Here is a 23,855-nt window from a genome sequence, read left to right on the forward strand (position 1 = left end):
CCAGACCAGCCGCATTGTCAGGTCGAGGTCTGAGAAGCAAAGGAGGTATTGTGAGTATCACTTAACTCCATCCATTCATCTCCGCCAATAAATGAACTTACTGTGCATGCCGGTTACTTCGCCACTGGGCTTAAGTCCGTGCGTGACTTTCCTTGATCAAGAAGCCTGAACGGGAAGAGATCGAGTCAGGGCTGCCAAGATCTGGCGTCACGTGTTAGCGTGGTGAGTGATCCGTTTGCAAGCATCGCGGGACCGTGGCTTGAGACCACGCTCCTCAAAGTCTCATTGACAGCTGAGTAACTTTTTATCCTCTGCTGCATCATACTCATCACGATGATCGGATCTTGATGATTAACTTTATATCTGGCCCATTGCGCTCACATTCACGACAACATGACTTCACGCGAGCCCTCGGCGGCGCCTTCAGAGGGCGACACCATCGACGACCAGATGGAAGACACGAAGCCTGACCTTGCAGACCTTGACCAAGAGCAAGTCGAAACAGTGGAAGAAACACCCGCTGAGCCTACTCCTACGAGCGGTCGTCGAGCGCCCCGATCCAAAGCCGGATCTGCGAGAAAATCAAAAGCCCGCAAGGGTGCAATTTGGATACACGAACAACCTCACGAAGGCACTGAAGATGAGGGCAGTGTTGCCTCGGCGCCTCTCTCACGGACCAAAAAATCAGAAGCCACTCCCGAATCGGAGCCCAGAACAATTGGAACTGCGGTCGGCACGAGGAGACAGGCCAACGGCACTGTTGGCTCAGTCTACTCTGGCAGCAAAGTTAGACATATCAAGAAGCCCGATGGCACGCCCCTTTGGCGCAAAGAGATCCAGTACGAATTCTTGCGGATCGTCATCGAAGACACGAAGCCAGTGTTCACCCGAGTCAGTGATGGCAAACCTGGTTGTTTGTTCTCCGACATATACGTGGACTGCATGGCACGAAGTTCCAAGACAAGCAAGATCCTCAAGGACAGGCTTCAAGTTGATCGACAGGCGGCGCATAACATGGCAATGATATGTCTCCTCGTCAATGTGGGCCGCATGAACACGACACTGAACTTCTTCCCAGAGATGAGAGCCCAGCTGAGAACGTATCATTCCATCCCGTCTCTGCAAGCCTACAAAAGTCAAAGAGACTACAAGTCACTTCAAGATGCGCCACGGTTGAAAAGTATCCTCAAGGGTGCAAGTGAGGACACCGACGAGCCTCGCACACTTGCAGCGATCAAGGCGAAACCGATTCCAAGGACGAACCCAGTCAATCTGATCTTCGTCCTCTCCCAGTTTGCGCCCAAGATCAGTGAGATGCACTTTACTGATAAAGTTGACTTCTTTGACCTTGCCATGCGGCCAACCATCTCATCCGGAACCAGGGCCAGGGCGTTTTTGTGGCTCATGTGGTGGTATCTTGAGTCAAATTTTACCAAGGAAGACGCACTGCGGAATCCATACGGCCCTGGAGAGTACAGGGAAGACGAAGACCCCAACGATCCCGACATAGTACCACAACTGGTACCAAAATTGACAACTATTACGGAGGCAGAGGGTGATGCTGAGAATATTGACCCACCAGAGGAAGTTGCCTTTGCTGAGAAAATGACACAGGAAAGGCGGAGGATCATGTTGGAGAACGCTAATGACCCGCCCCTGGTGATGGCTGACCCAGGAAATCCAGACCACAAAGCCCTGAAACGTCTCAAGAAAAGCGCTGCGTACGGGGACGAGGACTCCCTTATTTCTGACGTGGATTCACGGGCAAGTCCCGGTGTAGGACGATCCCCAGCGCCAGAGTCTGTTGGTCCCCACGGACACGTTATGAGCAGCGCTCTTGGGGGTCAAGCCGACAGCTTGGATGATGATTGGGAAGCTGTTGACCCACACCCTGGCCGCGGACGGTACAAGCGTGTCAGGGGGAAGAACACACCGACACGGAGTAGAGGAGGTGCCAGACAGAGTGATGGCCCCAGGAGCCTGCTCAAATCAGGCCGCAATGCTAGCACTCCAGACACAATGGATCGGTATCGAGGGACGCCTCAACCGCTACACCCTGGCACTGGGAACCATCCAGTCATCGGTCAGTTTAACACACCTCGAGGCAAGAACGAGACTGACGTGATAGGGGGCCGACCTGAGCCAGCTGCTGGTGGCACCGGCACTAAGGCTAGGGCTCGGACAGGGTATCAGCGCGAACTCGAGGAACATCGACAGCGTCGAGTCGAATGGGCCCTCCGGAGACGTCGTAGGCAAGCCCTCCAGGAAGCACGGCAGTTAAGGGAAGGGTGCAGATGGTTGCTGCAGGCGGCCAGGCGAGTTAGTGAGCTCCCTCCAACCTATGACAGCGAAGAGGAAGAGGAGGCGGGAGAATCTGGCTTTGCCGGGGTGCTTGGCCGCAGATGGCATGGCGACGAACCCGAGTCCGGACATGTTCCTGTTGGCTATGAACCCGACGATCATGGTGAGGAAGTGGAAACATGGACCAAGGTCCTGAGGAAGACAGGGAGACGCCTGGAAGTCTGGGGTGGAGACCGTGATCTGGCCGTATACCATGCCCGACTCCAACAACGCCACCAGGCCGCCGAAGATAATCTCACTGCAGCCCCTTCTCGACCACTCACAAATGGCACGCGCAAGAAGCGACGCCCGCGTGAATATCCGGCACAACAGTCCCTTCCTGAAGTGGCTAGGCCTACACCACCCACCCGAACTGGAGGCAGAGATCTCAATGATGAAATCACCCAAGATCTGTTGGCTGAGCGAAGCGACGAAGACATGGACGATGACGATTCTCGTGCTGATGTGGATGGCGAGGGAGACGAGAGTGACATGGATGTGGACTGATGGACCTTTTGCTCAGGGTATCATCCGCAAATTCTGGCGGCTTTGGCGGAAGAATCAACGTACGACAAGGATGCGTCTGGCCTGGGCCGTGACCAAGATTCTAGTACTTTTGATGCTCACCCTGTATATTATTGTTATGTGACTGAAAGCGGCACTGTTCGGATGATAATGTGATGTTGCAGGAAGCTCTTTGAAACTCAACGAGAGGCTGTAATGGCTTGTCCTTGGGGATTTTGGCCCGACCTCATGCAGCTCGGCCGTAGACATGATGACCAGTTACTCCGAAGCTGAGTTTAGTCGCGCTGTTTGCGCTGCTTCAGAGGCTCAGCGTGGCAAAAAAACGTGTCGTACGGGACGTTGAAGATCCGAGATGGACAGGCAACAACAAAAAACTCGATGCTTTTTCCTTTCACCATCTCCCACCAGTATGAGATGCAGTATTCCGACATGTCCTTGGTCATCTTTCTGCGATGGCAAAATTCTCTATTCTTCGATGCGGTGATTATGAATCCAAGAATCATTGCTAGCGCACGAATGAGGCTGTGCCCAGCGCCCAAGTCGGGCATTACTAATTCCAACTTGGAGATTTCCAGGGACGAGGTACCGAGTACACAGATAACCTTTCACCATCTATCATACTTGGACACTCGAGGAAACCCATTTTCATCTCTGATGGCCTCGAACATTGTGTCTGTAGCTGACTAAAGAATTGTTCAGGTCTTTGTTCGAGAACACCGTCGTGAACCAGTCGGCCGATAAAAGCATGTGAACAGGTCTCGGCGGCAAGAGAAGGCGGCAGGAAAACAACGTCCAAAAGTGCCCGGGTTTGTGAGGACAAGGTTGAAAATGCTGCTTCAGGATGCGACCCTATGGCTAAGAACATCCTAAGGGTCGATCGAACTCTTGACTGCTTGTTACGCACGATCCAATACGAAGAGATGGATAGAATGAAGAGCCGTCACCAAGACATCGTTCCGGCGCCCAGCAGCACCATGCTTGCGACCAGGTTGTGCTTGTGATCTATCTGTGGACACAATCAGTTTCTGTGGGACATACTACAACCTATAGAGTTTTCATCGAGTCGACCATGATACTGGTACCAATCACTGGTGGTGACCTATTTGCTGTATTCGCCTAAGGCTTCAAATCCAAGAAGACTCGACCGAGAAGAGCGACGATAATCTTGCCACCCTCTAACGTCTCTTATGATGCCTAACTGCTGGATCCAATAGGCAGCGCCATGGGGAATATGACCCCCAGCCCGACTTCGATGTCGATCGAATACGAGTGCGAAGGTGAAGTGGTATTGAAGCTGCGGTCCCACTTCATGGAGACGACGGCTGCATGGATACCGGATCTACAGGCGACAATGCCCAAGTTACTGCAGCTCAGACCCAGCTGGAGACCTGTCTTGCCTCGTCCGAGGAGATTGGAACCCATGTTCACAAGACTTTCTTGTCACGATAGCTGCAGCTACCATCGGAGACTAGACAATCGGTGTGCTGTCACAGCGCAACAGACAGCGAAATATATCCGACAACGATCACACCCCAAACCCAGCCTCTATGACGAGTGAAGAAAAGAGACTCCATAATCCAAGAAAGGTGCTTGTTGTGGGCGTGTCGAGCAAGTGTGACTGGCTCCCTTCATGTCTAATACCGGAGAGGTCAGCCATCATACTTCTCGCTAACAATAGACCGTTCCAGAAGAAGAACACCTAGTATTTGGTGATTCAACTGACAGAGGCCAAGGAGAACCTTTGACGACGCAATGGTCCCCACCGTGCTCTCCTCAACCCAGCCGATGTCTCATTTCACTTTTGAACCACCCGTTCATTTCCGTTCGAACTCCAAGCTACAGCGACCCGAGGCAACTCGTTTCTGGGCAGACGTCTCTTGTCCCTACGAAAACCCACTGCTGAATGAGCGAGCACCGCCAGCAATACTCGAGCTCTGTCGAATTGGTTGTCAGGCCGGGGACCCTCGTATTATTGGTGCCAGGCAAGTGGATGTAACAACAGATACTGCCTTGGTTCTCTCTTGCCCCATAGCACCTGCTCGGCAGTATAGAGAACTCGAAGAAGGCGGATCTCCAAACGGCATACTCTGACAGAGAGCGTCTCATTGGGTCTAACAGCAGCAATCTGGGTTCGTAATCCGTGGAGTTGCGAACAGAGAGTACTCGAGGAGTCTTGTCGCCACCTCAGTTCTGACCCGAGCTGCACGCTTTTCTTATCATTGTTCCGACTCTGTTAGCCGTCCATTTTCCTCTACCAAAAGTGAAACCAAATTCCTCTATACATTATCCTCAACTCACCATTTGACCACGTGACTCTTGTTTCGTTCTGTACAAAAAGGGGGTTGGATTTAAGGCGGTCGGGGCTTTGCTGACTTATCCTAAGCGACGGGCTGACTCATTTCGGAGAGGGACCCTTTCGAGGGGTTTAAGCAAGCGCAGACATGGTTGTCAGGCATTCCCGTCGGGCTCCACGCGAAGTGATGGGTGGGTTTTTGGGAGAGGAAAGTCATGATATCACCACATGTGCTCCGACTAGACGGCATGGCATGGAGTAGCCTTTGCGCCTTATGATTTTCCTTGGCAGACCTGAGGATCCAATATGCCTCTCCTTCGAATTCACTCGAATACCTGGTGGGCACCACAAGTCCAGTCATTATTTCATATTCGCCATAAGAAGTACACATTCCTTTTTCGAAGGGGAAGAGATGTGTGGATCACTCATGCCAGGCACACCTGCATGACTTGAAAACGGCCCCTCACTTGGGTCGACGAAGAGCTACGAATCAGGGACTCTGACCCCGGGCGCTGCGTTCCCGTCTATGCGTATACTGGGAAACGGAACCGTGAAGAGATTGCTGCAGACCTTCCCTCTGGTTTGACCGCCACATTTGATAGGACCGAGGACCCACTGATGACCCACTAAATTGTTGAACAAATCAATAGAAAGCCATGGGGTGGATTTCTATTGTACCGTTGAGAACCCCCACATTAAGCGACATGCTGCCGTGTCCTCTGTCCCTGCCTACAAGTACTCCGTCTGAGTACTCGCCTGAACAAGGGACCACGGGGCTAGCCATGAGCTTCAGGAGGATCCTCTGAAATGCATATCCTTCGCTCCATTCCATGCCTCCCCCGGGTCATCACCGGCTGGTGCTAAACCTCGAGAAAACGGGAAAACGATTCGGGCATAGGACGCCTGATCCAATCGGTGGCCTGCCTCGCGGTTTGACTCGTCGCTTTCTATGAATCCATATGCCACTGGGAGAACCCCGAATTACTTTAGATAAGGACCCCGTTTCAGCCCTGGAACTCGACAACAGTCGCACAGAGGGAAACCCAAACGTGTATAAGGACAAACTGCCGCTCCACGTGGCTCCACTCCACCCAATCTCGACCTTTTTCCTTGTAGAGTTCCCGAATTGCATTCTCAGTGGGTAGCTCCAACGAGGAAGAGTATAGCCTTTGCCTTGCGAGGGGAAATGAGTCTTTGTAGGAGCCATAAGCTCGTGCTTCGCACCTCATGCCTCACGCTCGTCCGCTGCATGCCTTAACTAATCTGTATTGCGACACACCTTGGACAGGTACAATCTTGAAACTCATCCCCTCCCATTTCCTTTTCGAGATACGCCGTCTCTGCCCACCCTGGAGGGGACAAGCGCCGAGACGCAAGCCACACTTGGTTGTCCTCGTCCTCTTTAGTTCTTCTTTGGCTGGCTTGTTGTTCTCCTCTTCTCAAGTCTCTGCAACGCGGTCTTTTCAAAGCGTCTCCCAACATTCTTCATCGCACAAGGTTGCTCAAGTGAACCATCTACAGCATCCATCCCTGTGTACGCCGCGCATTCATCACTGACCACATCTTACTACGCCTTGCTGGTTGGGTATGCACTTTTCAATCTTCATTACCTTCATCCTATGCTAACAGCGGTGGGCTTGCAGTAGCGCTTTGCTCACAACAATGAAAGAAAGATCAGCCAGACCACGGGCGCAGGCTCCCCAGGGTGCTCATGGAATGGCTAGCTTCATCTCTGTCTTCCATGCGAGCAGTCTGGCTACGCCGCAAGAGCCATCACAACCCCAGAATCGAGCGACCCAGCAATATCAGCGGCCGGCGGACAATCCCTATTTCTACATACCGGGACAATACTGGGAGTCTTTGGACTACTACGACATGGCCATGGATATATGTACCGACTTTTCAGATGTAAGGTGGATCGCAGCATCGAGCCTACACCAGGGCCCGTTCCTGACAAACCTCATAGTTTAGTCAAATAACGTCTCCCTTTGTGTCGAACAACAAAACCCTCAGCTTTACAGACGACTTCTCCCCCCTTGACTCACCGCTCGACTTTGCGCCCGAGGCGCCGGGGAGTCCGAATGATGCTTTGCAGCTAGCGCGCACCAACTCTGCTGTCCAGGGAGGTCCTGATACAGAGACTGAGTGTCCGGGCCAGGGTCGATGCAACCCGCCACATCTTCCGTGCAAGAACTGTGAAAAGGATAAGAAAGAGGTCAGTTTCGAGAAAGAAAAAGAGCCACCGGTAGTGTGGACCTATTCGCATTTTCACATTTCAATCCACATGTCACTTCTACCTCCCTCCACCACCAGGGGGTCATTTCGGCTAAGCCAATTTCTATATACAGAGGAGGAAAGAACAGAACCGAAAAGCGCAGCGGAATCACCGATTGCGCAGCGAGGCCAAGCTCGAGCAGTTGAGGGCAAGGGTCAAGTCGCAATCCGACGAGATTGTGATGCTTCGAGACTTCAACCAATCGCTGCTGAAGCACATTGAGACGCTCGAGAGCAAATGCAAGGATGGAGGGACGGCCGACGAGGACACAGAGACAGAGGCAGCGAATGTCCCTCGACAGGAAAAGTCGCCACCCCGTTGAAATTGGTTGCGATTGGGTGTGAGTACGACAGAACACGGTGGACACAGTAGGCTGCCGGGCTGGAGCCTGAGGCTGAATCAGGCAGCGTAGGTGACGAAGACAGCTCTTCGTCCCAGCTAATCTTGGAACAAATGGTGCGTTGGCACCTGAGACGTTCACACGAATTGACACGATATAGACTTCCCATAGGAGCATGGAGTGGCATGGTCTCTGGCAAGTACTCGATACTCGTAGGTAACGAGGATATACGGCCCATTCTAACGCGCCATAGGCGGAGCTCGTTGTCCCCGGGAATCCGGAGTTATCCAAAGGACCCTTGCTGAGTCACCCGCTAGTGACCCAGCGAGTAGGCAGCCCCCTCCCACGTGACCGCTTATCGATAAACTCGAAAAGGACGCCTCGCGCCATTGCCACAACTGTCACTTGAACGCTGCAGCCTCACTTCATCCACTACCTTTTGTTTGTATTCGGCGTTTTGTTGTTTTCGTTTTTTTGAGGACCCGACAATGGAGGCTCTCGACGGGCCTGCCCCGAAGAGACGCAAGGTCTCACCAACTCTCGACCAACCGTCCATTGCCCCCGCAGCCCCATTTTCTGAATACGTTGTAGTCGCCCAAGCGCACCTGAGAGCCTCGACGCCCGACCCTGACCTTTTCGACCGGACTCCCGACGACGCTGCTCTGGAAATCACTGTGCTGGAGGTGACCAAGTCGAAGAGCTGCCATGTCATTCGATTCTCTGTTGGGCGAGGCAGGATCGGGAAGTACATCTCGATTGATGGTCTGTCACCGAGGGATCTGCAGATCCTCGAAGACGTTCAAAAGTTGGAGTCGGCGGTGAGATACAAACATCCCGCGGCGCTGCCACTCGCTTGTGCGTATGCCGTGGTGCAGCCCGTGGGTCACGAGGTCTGCATCCAAGTCTGCATTCTGTGGGAGAATACCGCCGTTGTTCGAGAGAAGGTTGACCCGGTATTACTTGACATGCTTGGACGTTATCTGCCACCCGCGGAACCCAACGAGCCTGCGCTCGAACCCTGGAACCCTCGTCAGTTTTATGACAATGTTCACGTTCCCGAGAAGTCAGATGCCAACTCTGCAGACATTCGGATCCCACACCTGGACTCGCAATTGTACCCGTTTCAGAGACGTGCTGTTCGGTGGCTCCTTTCAAGAGAAGGTATGGCTGTGCAAACGAACGGCGAACTTGAGCTGCTGCCTGAATCGTCCGAGAGTCGGCTTCCAAGAGGGTTTGAAAAATTTGAAACAGTGCACAATGGGGCTTGCTATGTCAACCATACATTGGGAGTTACTACGACAGATCTATCTGCGGTCGAGGAATATTTTGCGTCCATCCAAGGCGGGATTCTAGCAGACGAGATGGGTTTAGGAAAGACGCTGGAAATCATTGCTCTAATCTGCCTGCATGCTAGAACAGCCTGGACACCTAATCTTCCGGGGTTGAAACCGTCTCCTGCAACCTTGATCATCACACCCCCATCGATTCTTGAGCAGTGGAAGGACGAGCTTCAGAATCACGCTCCCTCACTGAGTGTTTTCCATTACACGGGAGTTGGCAGCTACAGGAAATCGGGAGAGAAGCTAATCGAACAACTTCTCAGCCAAGACGTGGTGCTGACGACCTACAATGTCATAGCAAAGGAAGTTCATTACGTCGCTGAGAAGCCGGATCGAAATCTGCGCTATAAACGAGAGGAGACGCCAAAGAGCCCTTTGACTCAGATATCATGGTGGCGTGTCTGCCTAGATGAGGCTCAGATGGTTGAGAGTGGTGTGTCTTCCGCGGCTACAGTGGCTCGCCTCATCCCACGGCACAACGCTTGGGCAGTCACGGGAACCCCTCTTCGGAAAGGACACCGAGACTTGTTTGGCCTCCTGCTCTTCCTTCGATACGAGCCGTGGTGTCGATCACCGCGGCTGTGGGATTACCTCATTAATTACCACCGCCCTCTCTTCCGGGACATGTTGGGAGAGATTGCCATGAGACACTCCAAGGAATTCGTACGTGAGGATCTACGACTACCACCGCAAAGCCGACATACCATCACAATCCCCTTTACCGCCATCGAAGAACAACACTATGCCCAGCTTTTCCAGGAGTTTTGTGAGGATTGTGGTCTCGATCGAACGGGCGCTCCTTTGGAAGACGACTGGGATCCAGACTCCCCCGCTACGGTAGAGAAGATGCGGACCTGGCTGACTCGTCTACGACAGACATGTCTCCATCCTGAGGTTGGAGGTCGGAATAGGCGTGCATTGGGTCGAAACACGAACGGTCCCCTTCGGACGGTGGAGCAAGTGCTGGATGTGATGATAGATCAGCATGAAAGTCAGCTTCGCACCGCGCAGCGAAATAAATTGATCGCACAGATCAGGAGAGGGCAATTAAAAGAGAACGCCAAAGACACCGACGAAGCTCTTCGGATATGGAAAGGGGTTTATGACGAATCTGTTGGTATTGTAACGGAGTGCCGCAAACAATACGAAGACGAGCGGCAGTTATCGGATGCCAAGAAGGAGCAACAAGACGATGAAGAATCGAATCCAAGGCTGACGACTTTGAGGGCTCGATTACGATCTGCTCTGGAGGTTCAGCACATTGCTATTTTCTTCATGGCCAATGCGTACTTTCAACTCAAATCCAACTATCCTCCGGAAAGTGAGGATTACCAGCAACTGGAGAAACAGGAGACGGTGGCATATGAAGAGGCAAAGTCAATTCGTGGAGAGCTGCTGACAGAGGCGACGAGTCATGTAAACAAGATGATTACCACAGTCAGGTCCAACTTGGCAAGCGGGGTGACGCAGATACCACCTATGACCGAGCCCTCGGGGTATGGCGGGATTGAAAGCAGGAGGATTTTTGAGAAACTGCATCACTACTGCAAAGCGATGGATGCCCAAGCAGCGCAATTTCATGAGTTGCGGCAGAAGATGGCGGACTTCTTGAGCCAGGCCCTTATCGACGAGGATGAAGGCATCGAACTCCAAGGTGATGAATACGAAAGTTCGACCAAGCACCAAGACGAGATGTACGCATACATGGAAGCGCTCAGAGCCTTGTTCGCCGACCGTTCCGAGGCCATCAACGGTCAACAAAACCTGCTCATCAGACAGGAAATGAAGCAGTTCTACCGGATCGCCAAGGAAGGGGAAGGCCCTGCACCTAGCTTGATGCTGAAGTTGCTTGCCCAGCGTGAGCAAACGCGTGTCAAGGTCAGTAAGTTGGGCTGTCTACGTGGGATTATGGCCGAAATCAGGCAGATGGCATCTTCCTTGCAGTGGCAAGAAGGGAACAACCAGACTCGTGCCAGCCAGGAACTGGCAATCCTGGAACGTATTCTGAAACACGTTCAGCAACTCAATTCGGCACAGACGAAAGCTTTGAATAGTCTTGAGCAGGAGGTGAACCATTTCCGCGATACAATGAACAGCCGGCTGGAATATTACCGTGCGCTTCAAAAGATCTCGGACACTGTCGCACCGTACCAGGAAGAGAACGTGGGAAAGCCTCTGTTCGAACCACACTACCAGGAGTTTGAGGCCGAAGAAGCCAAACTACAACAGAGAATTGCCTCCGGTTCTGCCAAACTTCGATATCTAATGCACATGAAGACAGAGTCCAAGTCGACAGGGCCTCGGATTTGCGTCATTTGCACTGACAGCTTCGAGGTTGGTGCCATGACCAACTGTGGGCATTTGACGTGCAAAAGCTGTTTGATCCTATGGGTCAGTCAACACCACAATTGCCCTGTGTGTAAGACCAGGTTGCTTCCAAACAGCTTTCATGACATTACCTACAAACCCGCCGAGATAGCTGTGCAAGCCGAATCTCCGTCCAGCTCCACCTCAGCTTCCACATTGTCGAGCACGGACCACCATCATGATCAGTCGATCTACTCTGACATCAGCACCACCATGTTGAATCAGATCAAGAACATTGACATTCAGGGCCCCAGTTTTGGCAGTAAGATTGATTTCCTCTGCCGTCATCTGCTCTGGCTCCGTGAGCATGACCCCGGCTCCAAATCTATTATCTTCTCACAATATCGCGAGTTCATCGACGTGCTCGCTCGGGCATTTTCAGCATACAAAATCTCATCGACCCGTATTGATGGCAAGAACGGCACTGAAAAATTCAAATCCGACCCGGCCATTGAGTGTTTTCTGCTTCATGCAAAGGCGCATTCCGCTGGTTTGAATCTTGTAGTTGCGAGCCATGTCTTTCTCTGCGAGCCGTTGATAAACACGGCGATCGAGCTGCAAGCAATTGCGCGAGTGCATCGTATCGGACAACACCGGCCGACGACAGTATGGATGTACCTTATCGCTGACACCGTTGAAGAGTCCATCTACGAGATCAGTGTAGCGCGGCGACTGGCACACATGAAGAGCAAGAACGAAACCGATGCCTCTTCGGCCTCCCAGTCGGGCAGAAATACCCCCCATCTGAACAAGACTCTTCAAGAGAATGCAATCGATGCCGCCAACTCTCTGGAGCTACAAGCCGCCAACCTCAGTCGGCTACTTGCCTCGGGCAAGTCGGGTGGAGAGATAGTGGACAAGGAAGATCTCTGGTCGTGTTTATTTGGCCGAGCCAAGCGACGTGACGAGTCGGCGCTGGAGGCACTTGCTGAACACCAGCCTGCAAACACGGAAGTGGGAAGGTTCTTGCGGGCTGAGGCTGCGGAAACCAGGTTTGACACAAGTTGAGAGAGAATGCGAGGCTGAGAGACGGAAACTTTGGCTTATCACTCTTGCGCCGCCTTCTGACACGGGTAGACACTTGAAGGTGCGACGCATTCCATCCACCCTGAAAGCTGGTGGTTGCAGAGTCCAGCACCGGCGAGGACGAAGTGACCCGAGAGACGTCGATATTCAGGACCTTGATAGATGTTAGATGAATGTTCAAACCCAAGGAGTAGCTTCGAGCATTATCTTGATTGATTGATTGATTGACTATCCCAATATCCTCAGATCAATCCAGATCGTTTGCATCCTTCGGGGAGATACATGCAAGGTAAAAGCATGTGCAATACCTGTGTAGCTCGCTATGTAGGTAGGTAAAATGAGGAGACGTCGTCGCCCTCCCCATTTCTATTCTCTGTGCCGATTTGTGAAAGAAGTAAGTATTTCATCGACACCAGAAAACAAATGGTCCGCGCTCGCGCTTCTTGTGGAGACTCGCATCTCCGGTCTCGCGGCCAGCCTCGCTCGATGCGCCTTGCTGGTGCGTGGTACCGGAACTGCCACTGCCACTTCCCATGCCTGTGATGGGATCTAGGTCTAGGTCCAGGTCCAGGTCCATGGCGTCTCCGTCGCTGGGGTGGTCGAGTCCTTGTCCTTCTCCGGTGACATCCTCGTCCAGGTCGCCCAGTCTGTCGCTCCACTCCAACCCCTCGCCGTCGCCGAGGATGGTGATGCGCCACCACCTATCATAAAGAAATGGCGTTAGCAGAAATGGTAGGATGAAAATCCCTCTAGAGGAGCAGGAGGAGGACTCAACGTACTTCCCCAACATGATCTTCCCGCCGGGAAGCAGTGCGCCTTCGTACGCGTACGCGTAGTCAATGTCGTTCCACTCCAGGTACTCGCTGAGGCGGAACTTTTCCTCCATCTCCTCGACCGCGTCCCTGTCGAAGTTGGCCCCGTCGCGCCACAGAGGGTTCGACACGAGTTTCGTGCGCAGGTACTCGTCGAGCCGCGCGTCGATCTCGGCGGCGTTGTCGAGCGCGAGTGCGGGCGCGGGGTCAAGGCCAGGGCCAGGGCCAACGCCTGCGTTGTCGTTACTGTTACCTTGCGCCATCTGCGCCGTCAGCGCTGTCGCGTACGTCTCGCCGTACTCTTCCTCGGCGTGCTCGAGGACTTGGATCAGGTAGCGTTTGTTGGGCTTGTAGAGGATCATCACGACGCGCTTGAATCCCGGTAGACCGGGGTCTTGATCCGTGTCGTTGTCATCGTCCTCATCGTCGTCTGTAAGAGCTTGGGCGGGGATGGAGTGGACAACGCCACGGAGACGAAGGGCCAAGTAAGGGTGATATTTGGACAGTTCTGGCGCGGCCGGCAGCGTGAGTGTGGACTGCGATCCCGCCGCGTCGGATGCCCTCGCAGGATTAGTTGGCGGTGATAGCTGGACAAAAGGAGCGAGCCCGCGGATGAAGACGCATTGGCTGAGGTCGGGGAGTGTCTTTTGAAAAGCCGGCACGCTCTTGAAGATGGGCGACCAGAAGCCGTCGACTTGGTTGTCCGCCGAAATGGCAAAGTCGAGTTTCTTCACCCGACGCAATCAGTCTCTGTCTATCTGTCTGTGCCCTTTGTGGGGACGGGTACTTACCATGGGATCAACCTCGTGCCAGTCTTCTGCCAGGCTTTGGACCTCTTCGAGCTCCAGCCGCTTCCTCGGCCAATTGGCCAGTGTGGAATAGTGTCCGTACCACTCGGTGGGAATCTGCAGCAACGGGCCTTCGGCGAGCGGCCTATCCCACGGCTTCGGCGTGATTCCATGACGCATCAGCTCTCGCGCCATTTTCGCATATGTATTCTCGGTGAGAATGTCCCTCGCCCCGGACCCTTTCGCGGTCTGGATAAGGTGACGGTGCCAGAAGTTGCGAATGTGGAGCAGAGAACGGGTGTCGAGCTTGTGCGTCGGCCTGCTAGGTTGAGGTGGTCTGCGTAGCCTGTCACGGTGTCGTTTGTTGCGTGTCCTGTTTCTTGTCAAGCCTTCATTCTCTTCTCCTTTGTCCTTCCCTTTCCCCTTCTCTTTCGGATACAGAAGAGTCAAGGGGCTTCCCCAGTTGTACACGATGGCCAGATCATAGTTCGTCCTGGATGATCTCACGGTGGAGGCCATGCGGGAAGCCGGTGACAATAGCAGATGGGATATCACAACCTGGATCGAGTCAAAGAGGCAATGTGCTTGGCCGTATCGGTCGCCGCGGCTGGGGAAGAACGGACAGGACAGAAATATTCGTGCCCATGGAGAGCTTACAGACGCAAAGGCTGCGAGATTGCGAGAGGTCGATGGTCTAGGGAGGAGCGTGGACTGCTGATTGTAGGACTCTGTTTGGGAAAAGATCAGCTTCGAGGCATCGTGTATCTGGCTAGTGAATGCCATTGGACTTACCCAGGAGCATATCTCTCAGAACCTCCAATTGAATCTGCAATCTCTCGTCGTCCGGGTCGGTGAACTCGACGAAATTCTGGAGGACAAATTTCCGTAACTGATACGCCGAAGCGAACTCTGTCATGTCGACGATGAATGGCCAGTCGAAGGCCGAGTTGAACCGTTGACGCCAGATTGCCGACCGGGAAGATGTCAAAGCGTACGCAAAGGTCGTGCAGGTGAGCATCAAGTTGTGGAGATCCTGATCATCCGGGAGAAAGGTCACAATCTTGTTGAGGATCTGCCCGATGGTCAGCGGCAGTCTCACACTTCCTGCTCTCACAGTACTGACTTCATTGGGCACACCTTCGAACTGGCTGCGGTTATGAGAAGAACATTTCGGCTGCCTGGGCAGATGCCAGTCACCATCCATCCCGGAAGAGTCGGCAACGGGGTCGTCAGCAAGGTATGAGCGTGAATTGAAACTGCGCTTCAAGCATTGTCTGTGGGCAGCGGGAGGTATACGCTTCAGATCCTGTCCACCTGCATAATCCATATCGTCAAGATCTGTGGGTGGATCAGAGAGAAGAGAGTCAGTGTCAGAGAAGGAATCAGCAAGGCTACCGAGAGCCATGTCGACTTAAAGGGGAGCCAGAGTCAACAGCTCAGCGAAGGGCCTCAAGATAACAGGGAAGTGAAACCACGGTGAAGGAATGAAGAAATCAGAAATTAGCCATTATGCCTAAGGAGGCCCTGAGGTTACCTTTTGAATCAACAGTGAATCGCTCCTCAACGCTATTTCTCGTCAGATTGTGCCTCTTATATTTGCCACCGACTCACCGCTGAACCCTTGTCAACACGGCCATCCAAAAACAAAAAGGTCTACGGGGTATTCGACTTGCAATGCTTCCATCTGTCCTAGCAGCCCAGTCTATTCGCCTTCTATCAGTCGCAATATCGCCAGTCGAACCTGTTCGCTTGTCTGAATTCTATTATGCCCTCCGTGTCGAATCCTTTCCCAGCGTAGGTGCTTTCTACCGTCCTTGCTCTTCCATTCTTCTCGATCAAGGTTGCGCGGAAAGTCGACTAGGCCGTTGGTTGCAGAGTCCAATATGTGTTCCCAATTCGCACGACCCTCCTGCCACGGGATCTCGTAGTCGTTGCGCGCATGTAACATGACCAGGTTGAGCTGGACCTCGGGCGTCTTTGCTAATTCCACCAGCCTAGAGCTCGCGTCCCATTTGTCGACAATGTGGGAACGCAACCACTCTTGCACTCGAGGATATGCCATCAACGGAGATAGAATGGGAGGAGTGAGGCCTTTGAACGAGTAGGACTCGAGCAGATTGGGCAATGAAGTAAAGCTCGCGATAGTAATTAAGCCCTTCGGCGGTGCTCTGCCTAGTTTTATCACCCATTCGTAATAGGTGGCCGTCGAAATAAACGTGCCCATGGATTGTCCAACCAAGACCACTTGGGCAGGATCCACATACCGGTGGTCTGTTTTGCGTCGATCCTTGACATTGTCGGACTCTCCGGTTAGAGCAGACAGTAATGATACAGCGTCCTGGATAACACCCTCCTCCGTGGGACTACCTGTGCTCAGGCCGAATCCGCGGTAGTCGAAGGCTATGACATGGACCGGTTTCTCTGGGGTCGACACACCCAGCATCTGCTGATATGCTGAAGGGCGGTAGTTGGAGGCGAGGTGGCCAGCATTTCCATGACAGGCTAAAACAACAACTGCAGTCGGATCATTGAGAAGGAGTTGAAGACCGACGGTCGTGGAAGCGATCTCCCAGGGCTTTAGGCCGAAATCTGCCTGCTCAGTTAAGGCTTTCTCGTGCTTGGAGTAGAGATGTGTAGGGAGGATATGCCAGGCAAACAAAGTCACATTGTCAGGGGTGGTGACGGCGAAGGGTTGAATTTGGTGATGGAGGAAACCAAATTGCTCAGTATTGTTCAGATTCTGAAAATAGGTGGGATTGAATTTGTGGACGTAGGTGGCATTGCGCTGGACCACCGGCAAGGTCAAAGCACCCATAGCTACGGCATAGATCAATCCACACCCAGCCAGGCCCCAGAAGGCTCGGCGGAAGAAACTGTCGAAGACCATTGCAATACAAACTCGGACGATCGGGGTTGAGCGGAAAGGAGTAAGGGGTGCGACAGGTCAATTTCACACATTCATCGTGAAAGCTTCGTGTTCCAGGTAGCGATGACACATGGAGATCAGATACGTGGGAGTGGTCAGACACTGCTGGGGCTTTGCTATCAATGACTGAAGATACTCCTATCTCCAGTCGAGGCTGAGGCTGAAGATGAAACTGCGGTTGCGGCTGCGGGCCGCAGGGAGCGAAGATGGCCCGGCAAACCTTCCTCGAGTTGCGGCAACGTTGTGTAATTCTTCCTGATGCACATGCGCCGCCGTTCATGCTTCCTCCACTGTTTCCCATCTGAACCAGCCACAAGGGTTTCTCGGCCTACAGATCGTCTTTTTATCACCTCATGGCCGAGGTGACTCCTCAGAAACGGGTTCTGCCCGCCCGTGACAGACGAGACCTGGTCTCGAAACGAAGAGTGTCCTCACCTGCGCGACCTTCTGCTCCTGTATCCGCGTCCACTCCCACTCCGCGCAGACAACCCTCCGCTGTCGCCTCAGAACCCCGCCAGAAGCGACCGTACAAGAAAAGAGCCAGTATCGTTCGAGTTCAGACTCCAGTCTCGGTTTCGCGCTCATCTCCCTCGATCTCCGTCGCGGAAGATGCCTTACCCTCTCGCATTGATGCGAACCAGCCGCTCCCTACGGCAAAACAGAAACAACCCTCCGGTCTGTCTGTGCATGAATATCAATCGATTGCAGAGAGCGCAGTCCTTGCCGCATCCCTACACCGTTCTCGTATGCAGTGGCTTTACCATGGGATCTTTCAAAAATACTGGGTCAAACCTGTCAAGCGGAAGGGTGTGATCGAGGCTCCCCCAAACAACCCCGATGCTAAAACGATGCAAAGGCTGGGTGCTGCAACTATGACGATTGAGCCTCACACATTTGATGTGATTTTCTACACTGTTCGCGATCCGGCGGCTCCTCCGCCATTCCCACGCCATGCAAATCAACATACCCTCAAGCACATGGCTCCTCCGCCTCCACCGCCACCGTCTGCTTCTCCCTATACCAGTTATCCTCCTGTTGCTCCGTATAACCAGGCTCAACGACCGCATCCACCTCCATCTTCTGTGTCACCATCGCCATCCACGTCAGCTGCGCATCCAGCCTTCAATCCTCCGGCCCCGCTTACAGATACTCCGCCCTCGGCAGCTCCGTCCCCTTCCCATACGGGGCCTCCTCCGATCCAGTTCAAACAAGAGAAGGAGTCAAGACCTAGTCCTGCTGCGTTCCCATCACACACCCCGCCAGCCCAACCCCCACATGAACAATCTCAGACGCCGCGTTCGGACTCAAAGCCCAATCCACCTTCAGGAGGGAGAAGCAGCACGACAGATCCAGTTATACAAATGCTGGCCGCACGAGCAGCGTCTGATCCTCAGTTGAAGGAGCTGATGAAGATTGTGGCAACTTCAATGGCTTCACCTGAACAATTAAAAGAGTTTCAGGCTCACATCGACGAATTTAATGAAGTAATCCGGCGGCAGGAGGTAGAGCGGCTTTCCAAAAGCGAACCGCGGCCACCAAGCCAGCCGCCGTCAAAACCGACGGTTGCAGAACCCCCAAGGCAACCGCCCTTGGAGCCCCAACCTACTGCCTCGAGTCCTGCACCTCCAGGACTGCCGTCAAATCCCTCTCCTGCAGCAGCACCCGGGCGATCATCGACGTACAATCCTCTACCATCACAGCCACGTCAGCATTCGAACAATGCTCCCCGTGGTCCTCCTCCAGGTCCACCAGTCGGATCTAACACATTACCAGGAGTGATGCACACATTTCCACATGCGCCTCCACCAGTTGGGCGTGGAGCCCCAATGGGAAGCTACATTGGGTACCATCCTCAGCCGCCGCCGCCACCACCACCACCTCCCTCAGCTCGACCCGAGCCCTTCATCAAGCACATTGTCATGGAGATTACCAGTGTACCGTCTGGGAATCAGGCCGCGTGTTCGGATAGATGGCTCTTTCCCGAGTATGCCGTCTTGGAAATACGTCCAGGTGGTTTAGAGATGGTTTGCTCGTGGTTAGTGGAACGCAAGGGGTCCGAGATCACAGCGAGCGGCGAGCCTGCGAGAGAAAAGAGCGAGATTGAAGACAAGTGGCTAGCGGAGCAAGAGTATTATCAGCCAGTGACCATGAGCATCAAGGCACTGAATCACCGGACGATAGAGACGATCGCCAAAGCAGCGAAGATCTTGCCGGTCGTGCAGGAACACATGAAGGAAGTAATGAGTAAAAAACAACGGGCGCCGGTGGAGTTTCTGGTGCACCAGCTGCCACGCGAAAGGGCCCATGTGGGTGCAGACAGCACCGAGCCTGGGTTTGCGGATAGCGGCGTGGACCTTGGCAGTGATTCAGCATCTGAAGACGACGAATTGAAGGATGTCTACGGAATATGAAGTGCCGGGTTGGTAAACGAGAAGACAGGGGGGGTTGAGATGGATCATATGCGGCCGCGTTGATTCGATTGGGCCGGCACCCGTTACAAGGACTCTGATAGCGACTGTAGATCCCGAGTATTCCAAGGCTAGACTGGCATATGTACTGCTACCCGACCGGAGCCTGCTGGGGCGATGGATTCAGAGCGGTCACTAAGATCAGACCACGACAAGAAACGGGTTCTCATTTGACTTTTCCCCGGCGCACTTGTCGTGAGTGATGTGTACAAGGAGGAAAGTTCAGAAAGGTATCCAAGTACTGGTGGAATTGTGGCATACAAGTACCTCGTACAGTAGGTTGCCAGGTGTAGTAAAGATACAAAATTCGAAAAGGCGCATGTGCGGGCGTCTGATCACACGTGACACGGTCAGATTCAAGGTTGCCGTCCATTCAAAGTCTCGGTTCGTCCATGCTCAACAACTCAACCACCCTCACAATTGTTCTTTCACCACCCCCATCAAAAGTCAAAAGGAATAAGGACAAGACGGGAACAAAGGCTTACCAAGGGCGAGTTCGGAAACAGAGCCGAGCAAGTTCTTCCCCTTCGCCATCCGACGAACCCACGCTCCAACACTCGGACTCGAATCAGAGACCCTCACTCTGCCACCCCGCCCTCCCCCTGGTTCAGCGAACAAGACTCCTCGAAGGTGCTGTGGGACGGAATTGAGAGCCGTGAGAAGAAGCTGCGAGAATATGTCATGGCGCGTTGAATAGTGGCTCGCGGAGTTTCTGGGGAGTTCATCCCTACATACATCTGACGACTTTACAACTGGCCGATTGCTGGGCCTTGTATCGGCCGCCTTGTCTAACCAACCACATTGCCGTGTTACCAACCCCTGGGTCCCATCAAGCTCTGTGGCGCACGTCTGGCTGTCCGGCACCACCAGCACTCTATCCAGGGCTTACGCCATTATTGGTCCCTCTATCATATCCGACAAGCTCACCACAAGTTAGGACCCCCGGGCTCTCTATCGCGTTCCCCTCGACCATCGCCGTTTCTTCATTGCTGTACCTTCCAAGCCGCGCCACTTGCACGCTCTGGATCATCATTTTCCTAGTCTTGCTATGCATCTTTCTTTCACATGTCGCTCTCCAATCTCGCCATTCCTTCTTCCTCTCCCTCCCACGCCTCTCCTCCTGCGAAGCCGACCCAGATAAAGTTCTATCGCCCTGCGCAAATGGCCCTTTTCGCCAAACTGGCAACATATCCTCCACTGGCCCAGGTTACGGTCGTCCCTCCGACAAGAGACAAAGTAAGTCCCCCGTTTCTTTCCCACAACTTGTTTCGTCCTCAGCAGAGCAGGGCAGAGCCTGGCGAATATCATTCGACGGTCGCTCCGAACCATGCGTGGTCATGACGTCTCTTCCGACACATGATTCCTCCACCTCGTGTCCGTCGCATTGACATCTAGTGTAGTTCAACTTCACAGTCGTTCTTGAGTCCTCAAAATCACTGCCGGAAAGGCCGTGGGAGGTTTCAATATGGTACGATCACGCTAGCTACACTGGGACCAAGGCTCCCTGGCACGCACTCGATCTCAAATTAGTCGACACGACTCCGGCGGTTCTTTATGACGATTCTCAGACGGATAATTACCGCTACACATTTTCTGGAGATCTCGACAGCCCCTTCGTCTCGGCCGACAGAACTTACAAGGGTCGAAGAGTTCCGTTTACTGTTCGCTATCGAGTTGATCCCGATTCGGAATGGTCCTGGGTCTATCACAATTTCGGTATCCGCGATGGTGAACTCATTCTACAACCCCCCGTTGACCCCACCTTCCTCGGCGCATCGCCAGTTGAAGTCAGCGAAGGTTGGATTCTTAGGAAAACCCCGAGCGATGCGCCAGAAGCGCGTCTCTATACGATTGAGTCGGCTCTCCCGATCCCTTCCCCAACCGAAGGCAATGCCACAATCGAATCGCTTGTCTTGGGCAGAGTAACTCAACTCTGCCGGTGGTTTGCATTGGTACGGATATGGGAACCATGGTTTGCCCCGCGGCATGGCGAGCATCAACTGCATCTATCGGAACCGGCGATATTGCTGTCGTTTCTCAGGTGTGATGGTCTTCATGTCGTCATCTTAGCAATCAACGGAATCGACGACGTCCTTACTCAGTTCGGGTCAACACAGGAAGGCGAGATTGTGGTCCAAGCGAGAAATGATTCCGGGCGGGATCGCAAGTTCAAGCTCCTGGCAGCCACGGCGTGGAAATTCGAAGTCGCAAATGCTGCCGTCATGTACGAGATGCGGAAACTAGTTCGACAGTCAGCAGCCTATCAGCAAAACCTTGAACGACTGGAGCAGCTGCCAAAGAGTATCAGGTCGGAGTCGCTTGACTCGGACACTGTTTTGGTCAATAACAACGAACCCTCGTCGCACCAACCACAGGTGAATCCACAGTGGTTGGCAAGTTGGTACGACAGCCTGGCGTACTGCACATGGAACTCCCTCGGGCAGGACCTGAACGCCGAAAAGATTATGGCAGGGTTGGATTCGCTTGCGAAACACCAGATTTACATCTCAACCTTGATCATCGACGACAACTGGCAGTCCCTTGACGGCACTCAAGGGGCGACGGACCAGTTCCATCGAGGGTGGAAAGACTTCGAGGCCAACCCTCTGGGATTCCCTGACGGACTCAAATCTTCGATAGACAAGATCAAAGAGGCTCATCCCACGGTACGCGACATTGCTGTTTGGCACGCCTTGATGGGATACTGGGGTGGGATCTCTCCCGAGGGCGCTATCGCGAAGAAGTATAAAACTCTCGAGGTCACATTCCGTGACGGAACCCCAATGGCTGGACGTAAGCTCACCATTCACCCGGACGACATCTTCAGAATGTACGACGACTTTTACAGCTTCCTGTCCAATTCAGGGGTCACTGGCGTCAAGACTGATGTTCAGTTTTCACTTGATCTTCTAGCGAACACATCTGATCGACGGTCATTTACCAACGCCTATCAGTCTGCCTGGACCCAGGCACATCTACGCCATCTTTCTGGAAAAGCTATCTCATGCATGTCGATGATTCCACAAATTCTCTTCCACAGTTTCCTTCCCACGACGACCCCAAGAATTCTCCTTCGCAACAGTGACGATTTCTTTCCCGATGTTCCGACATCCCATGCTTGGCACGTGTTTGTCAATGCGCACAATGCTCTATTTACCCAGCATCTGAACATTCTTCCTGATTGGGACATGTTTCAATCGAGTCATCCGTACAGTGGTTTCCACGCTGCGGCACGTTGTGTCTCTGGTGGACCTATCTATATCACGGACACCCCGGGTGAGCACGATGTGGATTTGATTCATCAGATGACCGCGCTTAATCCGCGAGGACAGACGGTCATACTGCGCCCCAGCTGCGTTGGCAAGACCATGGGCGTCTACGACAAGTACGACGAGAAGGGGGTACTGAAAATTGGTGTCTACGACGGCCGGTCCGACGTCGGCTCGGGGATGTTGGGCGTTTTCAACATCGCCGAATCGGAGATCAGCTTCATCCTGCCCATTACAAAGTTCCCAGGGGTGAATGCACCTGCTTCGACGGATGGAGCAACACAGATTTCGAGTAGAAAATGGATCGTCCGCTCACACATGTCAAAACGCATCACCGCTCCCATTCACCCATCCGATCCGATCCGAGCAGACACCTTGCTTCAGTGCACGTTAGCCCCGCGAGGGTACGACGTTTGGACGTCCCTCCCTGTGCACACGTTTCGTCTCCCAGTCTCGAATCTGGAAGTCGACGTGGCTGTGCTGGGTCTTCTGGGCAAATTCACAGGCGCATGTGCGATTGTGGAATCAAGCTTCAACCATTCTGAGGTTGATTCCGAAACTAGCCCTCATCGACTCAAGATACACGTGCAATTAAAGGCGCTCGGTGTCCTCGGCATTTGGATATCCGACGTCCAGTCTCGGCAGCGCAAGGTGGAAGACATGATGGTCATGGTTCAAGGAAAGGCTGTGCCACAACATGTCATTGGATTTAATGCAGACCACGGACCTGAGGGAAGTGGGGTTCTCGAGATCAACATTGCCTCAGCATGGAAGGAGATGGAACTAGAGCCTGGATGGAGCAACGAGGTCGGTGTCGACGTGTTTCTGCTGTGACGACCGACCTCTTTATGGTTTTAGAAAGAGAAGGGAATAGGGGCGGCGGAGCTGAAACATCTAATCCAGTATTGGAGGTTTCGGACACTTCGATAAACAAGTCGATGCTTGTCTTCCGGCCAACCTCGAGAAGCGCATTTTATCGTCAAATTGTTGGATTGGGTATCGCCAGTCATTTGAGGGAGGACAGCGCGATTCTCAGCATTCGTCCTGGGCGCTAACACACCACTTCATTGTTTTTTAAGCCTGGGG

The 23,855-nt window shown here is 53.3% G+C and overlaps 6 protein-coding genes across 6 annotated transcripts; 5 read left to right on the forward strand and 1 right to left on the reverse strand.

Moving 5' to 3' along the window:
- Positions 1 to 393: 393 nt before the first annotated feature.
- Positions 394 to 2,847, forward strand: AYO20_06149 (hypothetical protein; the record flags this gene model as incomplete). The annotated part of the gene is made up of 1 exon (XM_022644440.1): positions 394 to 2,847. The coding sequence occupies one exon, from the start codon at positions 394 to 396 to the stop codon at positions 2,845 to 2,847; it is 2,454 nt and encodes an 817-aa protein (XP_022499531.1).
- Positions 2,848 to 6,820: 3,973 nt separating this feature from the next.
- AYO20_06150 (hypothetical protein) lies at positions 6,821 to 7,755 on the forward strand (the record flags this gene model as incomplete). Its single annotated transcript, XM_022644441.1, has 3 exons — positions 6,821 to 7,066; positions 7,125 to 7,373; positions 7,507 to 7,755. The coding sequence occupies 3 exons, from the start codon at positions 6,821 to 6,823 to the stop codon at positions 7,753 to 7,755; spliced, it is 744 nt and encodes a 247-aa protein (XP_022499532.1).
- Positions 7,756 to 8,261: 506 nt separating this feature from the next.
- On the forward strand, positions 8,262 to 12,488 carry AYO20_06151 (hypothetical protein; the record flags this gene model as incomplete). The annotated part of the gene is made up of 1 exon (XM_022644442.1): positions 8,262 to 12,488. One exon carries the CDS (start codon positions 8,262 to 8,264, stop codon positions 12,486 to 12,488), a length of 4,227 nt encoding a protein of 1,408 aa, XP_022499533.1.
- A 421-nt stretch (positions 12,489 to 12,909) lies between these two features.
- On the reverse strand, positions 12,910 to 16,993 carry AYO20_06152 (hypothetical protein; the record flags this gene model as incomplete). The annotated part of the gene is made up of 5 exons (XM_022644443.1): positions 12,910 to 14,046; positions 14,110 to 14,664; positions 14,764 to 14,834; positions 14,899 to 15,444; positions 15,916 to 16,993. The coding sequence occupies 5 exons, from the start codon at positions 16,991 to 16,993 to the stop codon at positions 12,910 to 12,912; spliced, it is 3,387 nt and encodes a 1,128-aa protein (XP_022499534.1).
- Positions 16,994 to 17,385: 392 nt separating this feature from the next.
- On the forward strand, positions 17,386 to 19,443 carry AYO20_06153 (hypothetical protein; the record flags this gene model as incomplete). Its single annotated transcript, XM_022644444.1, has 1 exon — positions 17,386 to 19,443. The coding sequence occupies one exon, from the start codon at positions 17,386 to 17,388 to the stop codon at positions 19,441 to 19,443; it is 2,058 nt and encodes a 685-aa protein (XP_022499535.1).
- A 1,122-nt stretch (positions 19,444 to 20,565) lies between these two features.
- On the forward strand, positions 20,566 to 23,603 carry AYO20_06154 (hypothetical protein; the record flags this gene model as incomplete). Its single annotated transcript, XM_022644445.1, has 2 exons — positions 20,566 to 20,736; positions 20,901 to 23,603. The coding sequence occupies 2 exons, from the start codon at positions 20,566 to 20,568 to the stop codon at positions 23,601 to 23,603; spliced, it is 2,874 nt and encodes a 957-aa protein (XP_022499536.1).
- Positions 23,604 to 23,855: the final 252 nt, after the last annotated feature.

Source organism: Fonsecaea nubica (genome assembly GCF_001646965.1).
Source record: "Fonsecaea nubica strain CBS 269.64 chromosome Unknown Scaff38, whole genome shotgun sequence".
NCBI classification, from domain to species: Eukaryota; Fungi; Ascomycota; class Eurotiomycetes; order Chaetothyriales; family Herpotrichiellaceae; genus Fonsecaea; species Fonsecaea nubica.